Raw genomic sequence first — 15,668 nt, forward strand, 5'->3', positions numbered from 1 at the left:
GGATAGTTTTCCTAAATTTTAAGTGATTTTCAATGTTTCCTCTGATAGTTTCATTTATATGAAAGTTACATTTTTCTCAAAACACAGGAACCACAGCCTATCTTTACCTCTTTCCATAGTCATGATCAGTTAGAGAATACTTATTGAATATATCACTATTTTTAAAAAAGCAAAGGAACCATAAGAGTCTCATTATCACCCTTTTTTATTACACTTATTTTCAAATAATTTTTTAAAATGTAAGATATAAACAAAACAAACTGTGAGAAGTTAAAGAAATTCCCTGAGGCAGAGTTAATCTAATAAGTTGTTGGCTGAATTGATTTTAATATGAGTCCTTTAATCAGTCACTTATAAAAAAATTTTACAAAGCTCTCTATACAGTTTCTCAGAATTACTTATACATTCTAAAGTTCATTTTGAAGCTAATAGGTAATTCTTTAAATGGAAATGGAAATGTTAAATAATTATAGTGTTGTTATGGACTGTCAAAAAGGTTTCAGCTTAATAAAATGCTTAATAGTGTTTAAGTTATTTTTTTAATTTTATTTTTTAAATGAAATCCAGCAACTAGTTGTTGTAAGAGGAGGGAACAAACAAAATCAAAACTAATTGATTTCATTTAATCTACATCTTTGAACATTACAGCTGAAAGGCCCTTGGCAATCATTTATTCCAGTCTCCTTTTTTACATATAGGGGGAAAAAAACAAGAATAAGAGAAATAAAACAATTTGCCCAAGAATCCAGACTTCCTTTTGCACTGTCTAGATGTCTTTCACTCCTCTACACACTATTTTTCAGAGTCAATGGCATCTATGATCCAATCATTATGGAGACAAGTGAACTTCTGAACCTAAATCTCACATCTAATTAGCCACATTTCTTCAGGCCATGTAATAAGGTTCACTTAAAGTGGAATTTATATTCATACTGAAAAATTCAACAGAATTCAATAAAACACTAATACTTTGTGCAAAGAATAAGTTTCAAAATCAACACCAAGTTCTCTAAATGTCTTAATCTCTCCACAGGAAGCAGATAGCTTAGCTGATGCAGAGGAAAGGTGTGACCAACTGATCAAAAACAAAATCCAGCTTGAGGCCAAGATCAAAGAGGTGACCGAGAGAGCTGAGGATGAGGAAGAGATCAACGCTGAGCTGACTGCCAAGAAGAGGAAACTGGAAGATGAATGCTCAGAACTGAAGAAAGACATTGATGACCTTGAGCTGACACTGGCCAAGGTTGAAAAGGAGAAGCATGCCACAGAGAACAAGGTATGAAACATACTCTGTTGTACTGTATCCAGGTTCTTCTCAGTCAGTAGCAGAGGTCACCTCTTTCTTAACCCCTATAGGTGAAAAACCTCACAGAAGAGATGGCAGGCCTGGATGAAACCATTGCTAAGCTGACCAAGGAGAAGAAGGCCCTCCAAGAGGCCCACCAGCAGACCCTGGATGACCTGCAGGCAGAGGAGGACAAAGTCAACACCCTGACCAAAGCTAAAACCAAGCTTGAACAGCAAGTGGATGATGTAAGCACATTTTTAATGGCCTTTTGAAATATTTTTCAAATATACTTTCAATTTTTAACATGTTTATTTTTTCATTAGCTTGAAGGGTCTCTGGAGCAAGAAAAGAAACTTCGTATGGACCTAGAAAGATCAAAGAGGAAATTAGAGGGTGACCTCAAATTGGCCCAAGAATCCACAATGGATATAGAAAATGACAAACAGCAACTTGATGAAAAGCTTAAAAAGTAAAACTCTGAAAAAAAATTTATGTGATACCATTTTGCAATTAATATGGGTATTAAAATTACTTATTCTTTCTACAGGAAAGAATTTGAAATCAGCAATTTGATCAGCAAAATTGAAGATGAGCAAGCAGTAGAAATTCAACTACAAAAGAAGATCAAAGAGTTGCAAGTGAGTCATCTCACCTCTATTTTTTCTATAGAGCAAAACCACTAAAATTGAGCTGGGTTGATGTTAATGTGCTTGTTTCACTCATAGGCCCGCATAGAAGAGCTGGAGGAGGAAATCGAGGCAGAGCGAGCCTCTAGGGCCAAAGCAGAGAAGCAGCGCTCTGATCTCTCTAGGGAACTGGAGGAGATCAGTGAGCGACTGGAAGAAGCTGGTGGAGCCACTTCTGCTCAAGTGGAGTTGAACAAGAAGCGGGAAGCTGAGTTCCAGAAACTTCGCAGGGACCTGGAGGAGGCCACCCTGCAGCATGAAGCCACTGCGGCTGCTCTTCGTAAGAAGCATGCAGACAGTGTGGCTGAACTTGGGGAGCAGATTGACAACCTGCAGCGGGTCAAGCAGAAGCTGGAGAAAGAGAAGAGTGAGCTGAAGATGGAGATCGATGACCTCAGCAGTAATGCAGAGGCCATTTCCAAAGCCAAGGTATTCAATACTGAATCTAAATGAGGGTAATGACATAAAAATACTCATCCACTGTTCTCTGGCATTAAACATAGTTTGCAGGCATTTTATAGCACTACTCAAAATATTTTTATCCTAATATATTCATTTTATTTCATTTTTTTAAAAAATTACTGGTTATCGGGGCTGGGGATGTGGCTCAAGCAGTAGCACACTCACCGGGCATGCGTGCGGCCCGGGTTCGATCCTCAGCACCACATACAAACAAAGATGTTGTGTCCGCCGAAAACTAAAAAATAAAAATATTAAAAAAATTCCCCCCCCCCTCTCTTTAAAAAAAAAATTACTGGTTATGACCCACTAAGAGGATTTCAAAATTCACTTTAAGCAAGTGTCAATATCATTGGAATACACGAATGGTCTCCAACAGCAAACAATGCAGAGGCATTATGTACTCACCATGCTTGAACTCTGGCATATCCCACAGAGTTGATATAACTTTCTACTCACACTCGACATAAATTTATACATGCTAGAAATGTTTTAGGAATCAGAGTCTAACTTTCCTTTTTATTTTTTGCTGCATTCAGTGTCTTTTATCTTTCATGGCATCTGCCCCATAGGTAAACCTTGAAAAGATGTGCCGTACTCTAGAGGATCAGGTCAGTGAGCTGAAGACCAAGGAAGAAGAGCAGCAGCGGCTCATCAATGAACTGACAGCACAGAGGGCACGCCTGCAGACAGAAGCAGGTAACCACACCTGCTTGGAGTCCCAAGGTTATGGTCTAGGTCAAAGTGATTCTGGGGATCTGAATAAATAGAAATACCCCCATGCAGAGGAGGACAAACTAACTATCAGAATTTTCTAGGCAGAATAAAACAGGAAAAAGAGCAAGATGAGCAGATAAGTTTACTAGTTACACTCTTCTGGCAGTTCTGCTAGTTAGTTCCCAGTTCTGTAACAATATTTAAAAACAGATTACACACACCAAAGAAGTTTGAGGCTTATTGTTACGCCACTAAAAATTCTTTTGCTTCTATTATTCTTAGGTGAATATTCCCGACAATTAGATGAGAAAGATGCCTTAGTCTCTCAACTTTCAAGGAGCAAACAAGCATCTACCCAACAGATTGAGGAGCTGAAACGTCAGCTAGAGGAAGAAACTAAAGTGAGTTTTACCACTAATCTTCTTGATTAATCAAATCTAAGCATGCTCAATAGGGACTACTTAAGTTGTATAAACTAATTATCACTAAATACATGAACTAAAGTCACTGAATTGCCATTTCTATAGGCCAAGAATGCCCTGGCCCACGCCCTGCAGTCCTCCCGCCATGACTGTGACCTGCTGCGGGAGCAGTATGAGGAGGAGCAGGAAGGCAAAGCCGAGCTGCAGAGGGCGCTGTCCAAGGCCAACAGTGAGGTTGCCCAGTGGAGGACCAAGTATGAGACGGATGCCATCCAGCGCACGGAGGAGCTGGAGGAGGCCAAGTATGTGCTGTGAACTTGGAGGAGTAGAAAGACATAGTCTCTTCGTAGTGCAACTCTGCAACTCCTAGAAATAGCTGTGATGATTTTCATAATATAAAAGTAGGACAAGCTAATATCCACTGAGTGTATACTATGTGTCAAGTACTGTATTAGTGGATATATATCAATATATATATTTTATAACAATATTATGGTTGATATCATTATTCTTATCCCTATTTTACTGATGAGGAAATTGAAGCCACAAGATGTTAACCAATGAGCCTAAAGATATATGCTTAATAAATGTATATAGTTGGGATTAAAACCAGATATTCTGATTCAAGAACCCACCTTCTTAAGCACTGAGTAGACAAACACATCTCTTAAAACTTTTTGTATACCAAAGATGCCTTCCAGTATTTTCTTGAATATTAAAACTAAAGTTTTTTGTATCTTAAGAATATATTCTTGCAAACAATTGTATATAAAACAACAATGTAAAAAAATTTTAAACAAAAAACAATCATGCCTTTGCTTTAACTATAGGAATTTTCCTGATTTTCTATCAATTTCTTTCTCTTTTTTAGATGGTCCAAATATATATAATTAGAAGAAACTGGCTATTCTCAGGGGGGGAAATGGAACAGAAATGGAAAGTATGAGAAAATAATGCTGGTATATTTTTGCCCAATAAAATATCTAGTTAGCCTCAAATCCTTTTTGAAATGAGAAAGGATATATAAATCAATCAGATTTTCCCTGCTAATCATTTTTATAACCATCCCCAATCAAAAGTCCTAAAAATTCCAAATTACTAATAAAGTAAGGCCCAATGGCAGCATCCATAGCAGCCTCTAAGAATTCAGTGATATACCAAGGACATGAATCCAGTTGTTCACTACTTCAGAACTTTCCATATAGTTTATCAATCCAGACAGCTGTTTCGGCTCCCACAGTTTTGAAAACAGAATGGGTTTTGCAAGTATTGAACAGGACTGTGAGAGAAGCCATGGAGTTTTTCACTTTATCCCTGGTCTTAGCCTGGTCTTGACTGCCTGGCTTCTTCTTTAGGAAGAAACTGGCTCAGCGTCTGCAGGAAGCTGAAGAACATGTTGAAGCTGTGAATGCTAAATGTGCTTCCCTGGAGAAGACAAAGCAGCGACTCCAGAATGAGGTGGAGGACCTCATGCTGGATGTAGAAAGATCCAATGCTGCCTGTGCAGCTCTCGATAAGAAGCAAAGGAACTTCGACAAGGTGGCCGAGCCTTCTTCAACTTTATGAATTTGTTATTTGGTTTTCCTTCTCCATGTATCTGCTGACAATTTATTGCTTCTCAGGTCCTATCAGAATGTAAACAGAAATATGAGGAAACTCAAGCTGAACTTGAGGCCTCCCAGAAGGAGTCCCGTTCTCTCAGTACGGAGCTGTTCAAGGTGAAGAACGCCTATGAGGAATCTCTGGACCTACTTGAAACACTAAAGAGGGAAAATAAGAACTTGCAGCGTGAGTCCTCATGACCCTCACTGCCTATGCAGCCCTGACAGGACCTTCCTGTGTTGCTAGAGTCTAACTACTTCTCCCTGGTCTTTTCACACACAGAGGAGATTTCTGATCTCACAGAGCAGATTGCCGAAGGAGGGAAACAAATCCATGAATTGGAGAAAATAAAGAAGCAAGTGGAACAAGAGAAATGTGAAATTCAGGCCGCCTTAGAGGAAGCAGAGGTACATATAATTATGTTGTGAGACAACACCCAAGACAAACATCAGTGAAAATACTGAAAGTGGGTACCATGAGATCTATACATTATTATGGATCTGATGACAACCTGAATTTGTATGATATTTGTGAAGAACAACCTGACAATGGTTATCAAAAGCTGTAAAAACACAAATTTTCTGATCCATCAATTGTAAGAATTTATCCCAAGAAAATAAAGTTAAAAAGAAGAAAAGCTTTAAGATAAAAATGGACAAAAAAATTATAGAATAGCCATATAATGGCATTCCATATAGCCACCAAATAGGATTAATGTGGGGAAATATTTATGATAGATCAAAATATTTGCTTTTTAAAATCAGCATACAGAGTTGCATGTACAACTTTGATTATGTAAAAAATATGTAGAAATGGGAAAACACATTAAGATGGGAAAAAACACATTAAGATGACTATCTCTCAGTAGAGGCACAATTGGTGGTTTTTAATTCATTCTTATACATTGCCCCTACATTCTAAAATGAACATGTATTATATAATCAGAGAAATATATATTTTTAAAATGATAGTTTCTATACCAGATTAGTATATCATGAACATTTTAATTTATAAAACAGATTGAGTTCATGTTTACTACACATTAAATTTAATCACACAACTTTGCTACTACTAAAAAGAATCTTTTTGTAACAAAGCATCTTCATTACAAAGCTGTCCTATATAATTTGTGAGTGGATAAACAAAAGCATTATTTTGCCTAGGTTTCTGTATTGTGCTTTGCACAATTAGATAAACTTATATATTAATAAGTTTGGGTCACAATGGGATAGGCTCCAGATACTCACATTTTTTTCATTATTAATTGATCACTGTTTCGTTCAGGCATCTCTTGAACATGAAGAGGGAAAGATTCTGCGTATCCAGCTTGAGTTGAACCAAGTCAAGTCTGAAGTTGATAGGAAAATTGCTGAAAAAGATGAGGAAATTGACCAGCTGAAGAGAAACCACATTAGGGTGGTGGAGACAATGCAGACCACCCTGGATGCAGAGATCAGAAGCAGGAATGATGCTCTGAGAGTCAAAAAGAAGATGGAAGGAGATCTGAATGAAATGGAAATCCAGCTGAACCACGCCAATCGCTTGGCTGCAGAGAGCTTGAGGAACTACAGGAATACCCAAGGGATCCTGAAGGTAAATGGGTCCACTTTAGCCTCTCAGACCAGTCAAGGAAGTTACCTGGCTGTCATTCCCCAAATACTTTGCTAGGGGTGAGTCCTTTTTTTGTCTTTTAACAAATTATGTCGCTGAATGTATGAAGGCAACTAAATTAAAGGCACATAGAACATAATATTTTAAAAGATACCATATAGGGCTGGGGATGTGGCTCAAGCGGTAGCGCGCTCGCCTGGCATGCGTGCGGCCCGGGTTCGATCCTCAGCACCACATACAAACAAAGATGTTGTGTCCGCCGAGAACTAAAAAATAAATATTAAAAATTCTCTCTCTCTCTCTCTCTCTCTCTCTCTCTCTCTCTCTCCTCTCTTTCTTTAAAAAAAAAAAAAGATACCATATAAAGAAAAGCAAAGAGAAGCCCAAAGATAAGGTATAAACATACACAGAATTTGGTACCAGACAGGCCTAGGTTGAGTCTGTTTTGTCGCTGCCTGATTTTTGACAAGTTATTTAGCCTTTCAGAACTTCTGTTGCTTTTTCTCCAAAATAAGAATGAAATGTTCCACCTCATAGGATTACTGTGAGGATCAAATGAGATAACAGATACTATGTACTGTGTAGAACATATGCACAAGGATAAACATTCATGACTCACACATTAAATAACTACTTAAAGGCAGAAAAAGAACAAAAATCTATGTCCTCTAATAAGCAAGCAATATAACCATTCTCAAATTCATTCAAATGACATGCATGTCATTTCCTGTTCCTGGTACCAGTACATTCTTCTGGTTTGTCTCCTGTGATATTTCCCATCCTCTTCATAATATCTAAAATCTTTTTTTTTTTTTCACTTAATAGGAAACCCAGCTGCACCTGGATGATGCCCTCCGGGGCCAGGAGGACCTGAAGGAGCAGCTGGCAATCGTGGAGCGCAGAGCCAACCTGCTTCAGGCTGAGATTGAGGAGCTGCGGGCCACATTGGAGCAGACCGAGAGGAGCAGGAAAATCGCAGAACAGGAGCTCCTGGATGCCAGCGAGCGTGTCCAGCTCCTCCACACCCAGGTGAGACAAAAGCTGATTATTGGTAAGTGATCAGTCAGATTTGTTTCTATAAATATGGATATATAAACAAGAATGAGAGATATGCTTTAAAATATCAAGTGCCATTACCTTTGGGTGATGGGATTATGGGTGACTTGGGTGTGTGTTCCTATTTAACTTTTTTATTTTATTTTTTAAGATTCTCCACCAAAAAGTGTTGTTGTTGTTGTTATTGTTGTTAACTTAAAAATTGAGGTTTGCCTCTTCAGATTATCTTCAAAACTATGAGGTAGAATAAATTTCAGTAAAGACATCTGTGTCTCCAAACTCTGAAAATGTTCCATACAGAGCGCTCATTAGGGGCACTGCCATATTTGGCTTCACTGCATCCACTGTCTCTGTGCTTCACAGGATCTTTGGCATCCCTGACATGCACAGGCATTAAGTGCAATAGCAACTCCTAGTCATTGTCACACACACACACACACACACAAAATGCACTTCCAAGCATTATCTGATATCCATGGAAGCAGTTTTGCTTCTCTTTGAGAATACTGGGTTGAAAATTTAACAAATTCAGAATTACCCAAGGGAGCAAGCAATGAAAGCTCACCTTCTGAGAAACTTCCTGTTCCAGGCACTTACAAAAAAGAATCTACTCTTTTCTAACACAGTGTTCCTGACCTTTTAAGGATAGAATAGTAGTGCCAGGTCCCATCCACTCGAGAAGCTGAGATAGGAGGATCACAAGTTCAAAGCCAGCCTAAGCAACTTAGCAGGCCCTACATAACTTAGCAAAACTCTTTCTCAAAATAAAAATATAAAAAATAAATGGCTGGGAAATGTTGCTCAGTGGTAAAGCACCCTGAAATTCAATCCCCAATACCAAAACATAAAAAATAAAAAGAATAGAATATTAGTGATGTCTTATTAAAATATAATTGAAAGAGCAAATAATTAATGTCCATCAATAGGAGCATTCTTAAATTTTAGAGGTCCTTATACATAAATTAGATGACTGCTGGGGCACTGGAGAGAGAATGAAGGAGTTTCAAACTGTGCAAATGACTGATTTCAGCACTGAACAAAAATTTAAAGCTTAATGAAATGTTGGTATCAAGCCAACAACAAAACATTTGTAAAATGTGAAAAGGGCAAACTGAAAATCTTGTCAATTTCCACTGCCATTTTTTACCAGAACACTAGCCTCATCAACACCAAGAAGAAACTGGAAAATGATGTTTCACAACTCCAAAGCGAAGTGGAAGAAGTAATTCAAGAATCACGCAATGCAGAAGAGAAGGCCAAGAAAGCCATCACTGATGTGAGCAAGATGTGCATTTGTCTTCTTGACATTCCTGCAGTAGCTGCTACCAGCAGGTGTCATTATTTTCTTGATTTATTTGCTAAATAGGCTGCCATGATGGCTGAGGAACTAAAGAAGGAGCAGGACACCAGCGCCCACCTGGAGCGGATGAAGAAGAACTTGGAACAGACGGTGAAGGACCTGCAGCACCGTCTGGATGAGGCTGAGCAGCTGGCTCTGAAGGGCGGCAAGAAGCAGATCCAGAAACTGGAGGCCAGGGTGGGTGTTTCAATTTTTATGAATTTGAGAAAGGAAAAGGAGCACTGCCTCCTACATATGGCTTCCATTCATGTCTTGGGGCAAGGGACACCTAGCCCATACCTTCAGTAAGTTGTAGTCTAATTAATATCCCATAAACTAATTACAAGTGTTTCTTGGTTGCAGGTACGTGAACTTGAAGGAGAGGTTGAAAATGAACAGAAACGTAACGCAGAGGCTGTCAAAGGGCTTCGGAAACATGAAAGAAGAGTAAAGGAACTCACCTACCAGGTAAGGGGAACAGCTTTCTAGAATATCCAGACTCCCTTACTCAGAGGAAAAATGAAACCCTGGGGACTATTTATGTGGCACTCACAAACAGATACATCTTACCTCCATACATATAATGGGTAAAAGATGGTTTCCTATCATATACATATACTCAACTAGAAGATTAGGGAGGCCTTTAGAAAATAATACAGAGCTGGAGATGTAATTCAGTAGTAGAGCATGTACCAAGTATGGGCAAGACCCTGGGTTTTAATCCCCTCAAAACACACACACACACACACACACACACACACACACACACACACACCAAAAAAAAAAAAAAAAGAGGAGAAGAAAGAAGGGAAATGGCATATCAGAGAAAAGACCTGAGTAGATAAACCGAGTATTAATCCTAGTTTGGCCTGTTGATTTTTGAACTTGAGTAAACTACTGATTACTCTTAAGCTTAAGCTTTAGTTTCCTCATCTATAAAACAGAAATAACAGCATCTACTTGCCAGGAAAGAGAGGTAGGGGTTAGAGAAGATGTATGTAATTCCCTAATACAATGCCTGCAAAAAGCAGACATTTAACAAGAGTGGCCACTGTTAATACAATGAGGGAATCCTCAGAGTCGGTCAAGTTTCCCCCAGGTCCATCTGCCATCATACCAACTAATTTATTTTACTACCCATAATTGGACTAATTTCTTTGGGTTGAATGCACATTTTCAAACTTTCAGACTGAGGAAGATCGCAAGAATGTTCTCAGGCTACAGGACTTGGTGGATAAATTGCAAGCAAAGGTGAAATCATACAAAAGACAAGCTGAGGAGGCTGTAAGTATTTTTTAAGCCCTTGAGAAAAGAAGCAAATTCCTACTGAGGTTAAAAGAATGTGTTAATGAGAAAGAAGGAACAAAGAATCTACCATTTATATATATTAAGAAAGGTGGATTTATAAATATGAATTTATCCCCTAGATCTTAATTAGGACTTCAAGAGAATATATTTTTTATTATTGAGCACTTTGTAAGGGATAGGGGATAAAGAAAGTTCTAAATAACTCACTTTTACTTGATAGCTGCAAAGAATATATAGTAGAAACTCTAACACCAGGATGAATATTCCTCTCCCTTCAGATATACACAAAACGAATGGTTCTTAAAAGCCACACCAATTTTTTACCTGAACTGGTGACTCGTTCACTCCCTACCAGTATCATCAATGGGGGCTCTTGTCCCCATATCTGTTCTAGCTACTGGGGGTGTAGCTCAGTGGTAGAGTGCATGCTTTGCATACATGAAGCCCTAGGTTCAATTCTCAGCACTAGGGGGTTGGGGGGGGGGGAGATGTTGGAAGATTCTCCAGCCAAACATTTCCTGGTTGTCCCCTGAACTCTTCCAGATACATGTGGTGGGTAGGAAGGAAGGAAGGGAAGGAGAACAGAAAAGGAAAGGAGGCACAAATGGCAATGAGTCAAACCAACAGAGGTGGTCTTTCTCTTTCTTGCCTTTCTCTATAGGCTGAGTCAAACATGGCAAAACAATATTTGTGGGATTTTTCCTAAGTTATAATTTGACCTTACATTTACTTACTGAACTCTGTTGCGATACCTGGGTCTTCTTCCTTTCCAGCCCAGGACATGCACCATGAATAATATCTGGGCTTGACAAGAGGCTGTCCCTTGTACTCCAAAACTATTTCTCTTTCCTTCTTTCAAGTAAAAATTGAAAATGAAGTTATGAATTCTCTCTAGATTTTAAATCAGATGTGGCAAACAGAACATGAGAAAGAAGTATCTGACTAGAGGAAATAATCCTGTGTAATGACAAGTACAATGAGGACAAAAGTCACAATTCTCTCTCTATTCTTAGGAGGAACAATCCAATGCTAATCTAGCTAAATTCCGCAAGCTCCAACATGAGCTGGAGGAGGCTGAAGAACGGGCTGACATTGCAGAATCCCAGGTCAACAAACTTCGAGTGAAGAGCCGGGAGGTGCACACAAAAATTAGTGCAGAGTAAACACACCTGCCTGATGTTGCCAAGTGGTTAAGAAATGCACAAAATGTGCTATTTTTAATCGCTTGCTTTATCACGTTCATTTTTCTCTTCATGTTAAATAAATAAAACCTACGGTAAATTTATTAACTAAAAGACTTATATTTTAATTTGGAAAATTATTTACTTTCAGTACAGTTCTCACCTACCTATTTTAACATTTATTTTGTACCTCCATTACCATCCACTGCCCCTTCCCCCCACATGTTTCCCACATACACATATTAACATCTTTTGCAGGGCTTATTTTTATTAAATTTCTCTAGACTGTTACAAATTACTAAGGAAAACATTCTCTGATGACACCTCTCCAAATAGACCCACTCATTTAACCATTCCATAAATAGATATTGAATATGTACTGTGTGTTAAATACTGCTCTAAGTAGGGAACAAAACATATTCTATGAAGAGAGAAAAGCAAGAAACAAGTAACCATATAATGTATACGATGATAAGTGCTAGTGAAAAATTAAAAGTAAAGGAAGACAGTCACAATTTTATAGAGAGTAGGCAAGTGGGTGAGCCGCAGCGACAGGAAGAAGATCAATGTGGCTGAAAGAAATGAGTGAGACAGACAGTTCTAACATGAGAGAAAAACCAGGGATGCAGATCATCTAGGGACTGAGGGCCACTCTAAGGCCTTACTTTTACCTTTACCTCAGAGTGAAGCAGGAAAGCTTTAGAGGATTTGAAGAAGAAAAGTGATATCAACATGCATTTTAAAAGAATCACTTTGTCTACTGGCTTGTATAAAGAATGAAGAGAGCAAAGGAAGAAACTGGGAAACCGATTATGTACCTATTGCAAAATAAAAGGTTAAAAAATGTCAATGGCTTAAACCAGAGAAATAGCATTAGGAGAGGATCAGAAGTGGATGAATTCTAGATTTACTGAAGGTAGCACACATAGGATTTTCAGGTAGGTTAGCTGAAAGAGGGAAAGACGGAGTAAGGGGAACATAGAGGGAGAGAATGAACTATGAAAAGAGGGATGAAGGATAAAACAACTTTGGAGAAGTACAATATCAAAGCTGGCCTTCAGAAAGTAGGAAAGCAGTAGAACAAAAATGCAATCTAGAAAAGACTATACTTCACGTACTCTTTCTTCCACCTTCTAGCATCTAATCTTTCCCCACCTCTCAATCCCTACCAATCTCAATCCTTTACAGTATAAATTGTTCATCTCATAATTTCAAATATGTCTATAATTAATAACAACAGTTTAAAACAAAAACAAAGACAAATTTTTCATAATGTCTCTTGAAATTTTGGGTCAAAGAAGAAATCAAAACCACAATCATGAAAACTACTAAATGTAAACCTTAAGAGAAAAATCTTTGTGACCTTGGATTAGGCAATAATTTCTTAGATCTAACACTAAAAGCATAAGCCAAGAAAGAAAAATTAATAAATTGGACTTCATCAAAATTTAAAGCTTCTGATCTTCATTAAACACTGTTGTGAAGAATGAAAAGACAAACCAGAAGCAAAGAAATAATTTTTGCAGTTTATATCCTTCATAAAAGACTTGTATTCTGAATAAAAAACAAATCTAAAAGTTCAATTAAAAAAAAACACCCAAAACTTTAAAAGGTTTAAACAAATGTTACACTAAAGAAAATAGGCATGCTGGGTACAGTGGCATACACCCGAAATCCCAGCCACTTGGGAAGCTAAGGCAGGAGAATTGCCAAATTCAAGGTCAACCTAAAGCAATTTAGTGAGACTTTGTCTAAGATTAAAAAATAAAAGGGCTGGGGATGTGGCTTAGTGGTTAAGCATCCCTGAGTTCAATCCCCAGTATTAAAAGAGTAAAAAGGAGAAGAAGACAGAGAAGATGACAGAAAAGACAACAAAATAGAAGGAGGAGATGGAAGAGGAGGAGAGAAAACATGCAGAATTTCAAAAACTGAAAAATGCTCAGCATCATGAGTCAATAGGAAAATACTAATTAAAACATGAGATACCACTATACACCTATTTCAATGATTAAAAGACCAAGAGTTAGCCCAGAAGTGGCAAAATGGGCCTCTCACAGCTTCTAGTCATAATGTAAAATGGTACAACCACTTTGGAAAACAGTTTGGCAGCTCTTTAAAAGTTGATAAATTATACATATGAGCCAGCCATTCCATTTCTAGTTATTTATCCAAGAGAAATCAAAATATACATCCACATAAACACTTGGACACAAATGTTTACAGCATATTCATTTCCAATAGTCAAACACTGGAATCCAAATGTCCACCAACAGATGAATGGATAAATTGTGGAACATAAATAAATGGAATTCTACCCAAAAAAAAAAAAAGAAAAATTTCAAAATATTTATTTTTATTTTTAATAGTACAGGGTTTTGAACCCAGGGGTGCTCTACCACTGAACCACATCCCCAGTTCTTTTTATTTTATAATTTGAGATAGGGTCTTGCTAAGTTGCCAAGACTAGATTTAAACTTGCTATTCTCCTGCCGTGGACTCCCCAGTCACTGAGATTAGAGGCATGTGCCACCACTCCCAGCAGATAATTACACTTATTGAAAGTAGCACAACACCTCTCCAAAAAAGTACATACTGTATGATTCCATACATATAAAATTTCTAGAAAATGAAAACTAATCTATAGTGACAGAAAAAAAAAAACTAATAGTACGCAGAGGGAAGTTAAGGAAGAATAAAGAGGACAGTAGGAGAGAGCAAGAATGGTCTTGGGGTTAATGAACATGCTTATTATTAACTAAGATGATGGTTACACAAGTGTGTACACATCAAAACTTAGGCTGTATACTTTAAATGTGCTGTTTATTACATGCCAATTATACTTACACAAAGCTATTAAAAATTCTTCATTGAGGGAAATACTACAACACTGAATACTGCATATCAAATTTTAAAGCCAGAATTAAAAATTTTGAAAGGAATTGCAGTAAACCTGTTCATTAGTTCACTGATATTTTACTATGCTGAGTTCTCCATTTCATGACTACAGTCTATTTCTCCATTTATTTATATCTTGACTTAATCAGTGTTTTGTAGTTTCTAACATATAAGTCCTGTGCATTTTGTTAGATTTACACATCTTACTTTTTTGTAGTAAACATAAATGATAAATCTTGGACTTCCAGTGAGGTTATTGCCCAGGAATCCATGATAAATTGAAAATATCCTTCTCCAAACATGCATTTAATACCAACCATCCTAGCTTAGAAATACAAGACATCAGATTATCAGTTGTTTCCCCTTGTGATCAGAGGGCTGACTGGAAGCTGCAACTCAAGAGACAGTTCTACTGCATATTAGCCTGGGAAAAGACCAAAATTCAAATTTCAGTTTCTATTATATATATGTATATATGTATGGCTTTCATACACTTGCAAAACCAGAACCTCTGTCTGTACTCAGACCTATCATAAATTGGGGAGGGTCTGTGCTTTATATCATCAAAAGAATTACAAAACATGTTCTAAAAGCAGAATACAAAACTGTGCTTACAAACTGATACCTCGGTTGCATGTGTTTAGGAACACAAACATACATGCTAAAAAATGGTGGGAAGGGATTTAACCAAGATAGACATAACATCTGTGATAAAATTTTAGGAGCTGTTTGGGCAAATGTTATTTAAAGGATAAAAATTGCAGTTAAATAGGAGGAATAAATTCAAGAAATGTATTACACAGCATGATTCCTATACCTAATGACAATATTAATAATTATTATATTATTAATAATTCATTATAATTAGATATAATAATTATTATTAAGAATTATGAATTATTTTTGAAAGATGCTGTGAGTGTATGTTAAGTGTCTTCACCACAAAATAAATATGGGAGGCAAAATATCTATAATTAGCTACATTTAAATATTTCCTTTTGTGTGCATGCATATAGATGTGACTGTATGTGTGTGCATACAAATATATGCATAACATAAAAATATTTCAAAACTTCATGGAGTACATGACGAATACCTGCAATT

The 15,668-nt window shown here is 37.3% G+C and overlaps 1 protein-coding gene across 1 annotated transcript in view; it reads left to right on the plus strand.

Moving 5' to 3' along the window:
* Positions 1-11,769, plus strand: part of LOC308635935 (myosin-8) — a 29,460-nt gene extending 17,691 nt beyond the window's left edge. The window contains exons 22-39 of the mRNA XM_081270828.1: positions 1,034-1,276; positions 1,357-1,533; positions 1,612-1,757; positions 1,836-1,926; positions 2,014-2,403; positions 3,006-3,132; positions 3,433-3,551; positions 3,678-3,874; positions 4,928-5,111; positions 5,195-5,360; positions 5,457-5,581; positions 6,459-6,767; positions 7,611-7,814; positions 8,992-9,117; positions 9,208-9,378; positions 9,544-9,648; positions 10,369-10,464; positions 11,502-11,769. Of these exons, the coding sequence (XP_081126954.1) occupies positions 1,034-1,276; positions 1,357-1,533; positions 1,612-1,757; positions 1,836-1,926; positions 2,014-2,403; positions 3,006-3,132; positions 3,433-3,551; positions 3,678-3,874; positions 4,928-5,111; positions 5,195-5,360; positions 5,457-5,581; positions 6,459-6,767; positions 7,611-7,814; positions 8,992-9,117; positions 9,208-9,378; positions 9,544-9,648; positions 10,369-10,464; positions 11,502-11,651 (3,126 nt within the window). The 3' untranslated portion in view covers positions 11,652-11,769. The remainder of the gene's footprint in view (positions 1-1,033; positions 1,277-1,356; positions 1,534-1,611; positions 1,758-1,835; positions 1,927-2,013; positions 2,404-3,005; positions 3,133-3,432; positions 3,552-3,677; positions 3,875-4,927; positions 5,112-5,194; positions 5,361-5,456; positions 5,582-6,458; positions 6,768-7,610; positions 7,815-8,991; positions 9,118-9,207; positions 9,379-9,543; positions 9,649-10,368; positions 10,465-11,501) is intronic.
* The last annotated feature ends 3,899 nt before the right edge of the window (positions 11,770-15,668 follow it).

This window comes from Spermophilus citellus (genome assembly GCF_964194105.1).
Source record: "Spermophilus citellus genome assembly, chromosome: 17".
NCBI lineage: Eukaryota > Metazoa > Chordata > Mammalia > Rodentia > Sciuridae > Spermophilus > Spermophilus citellus.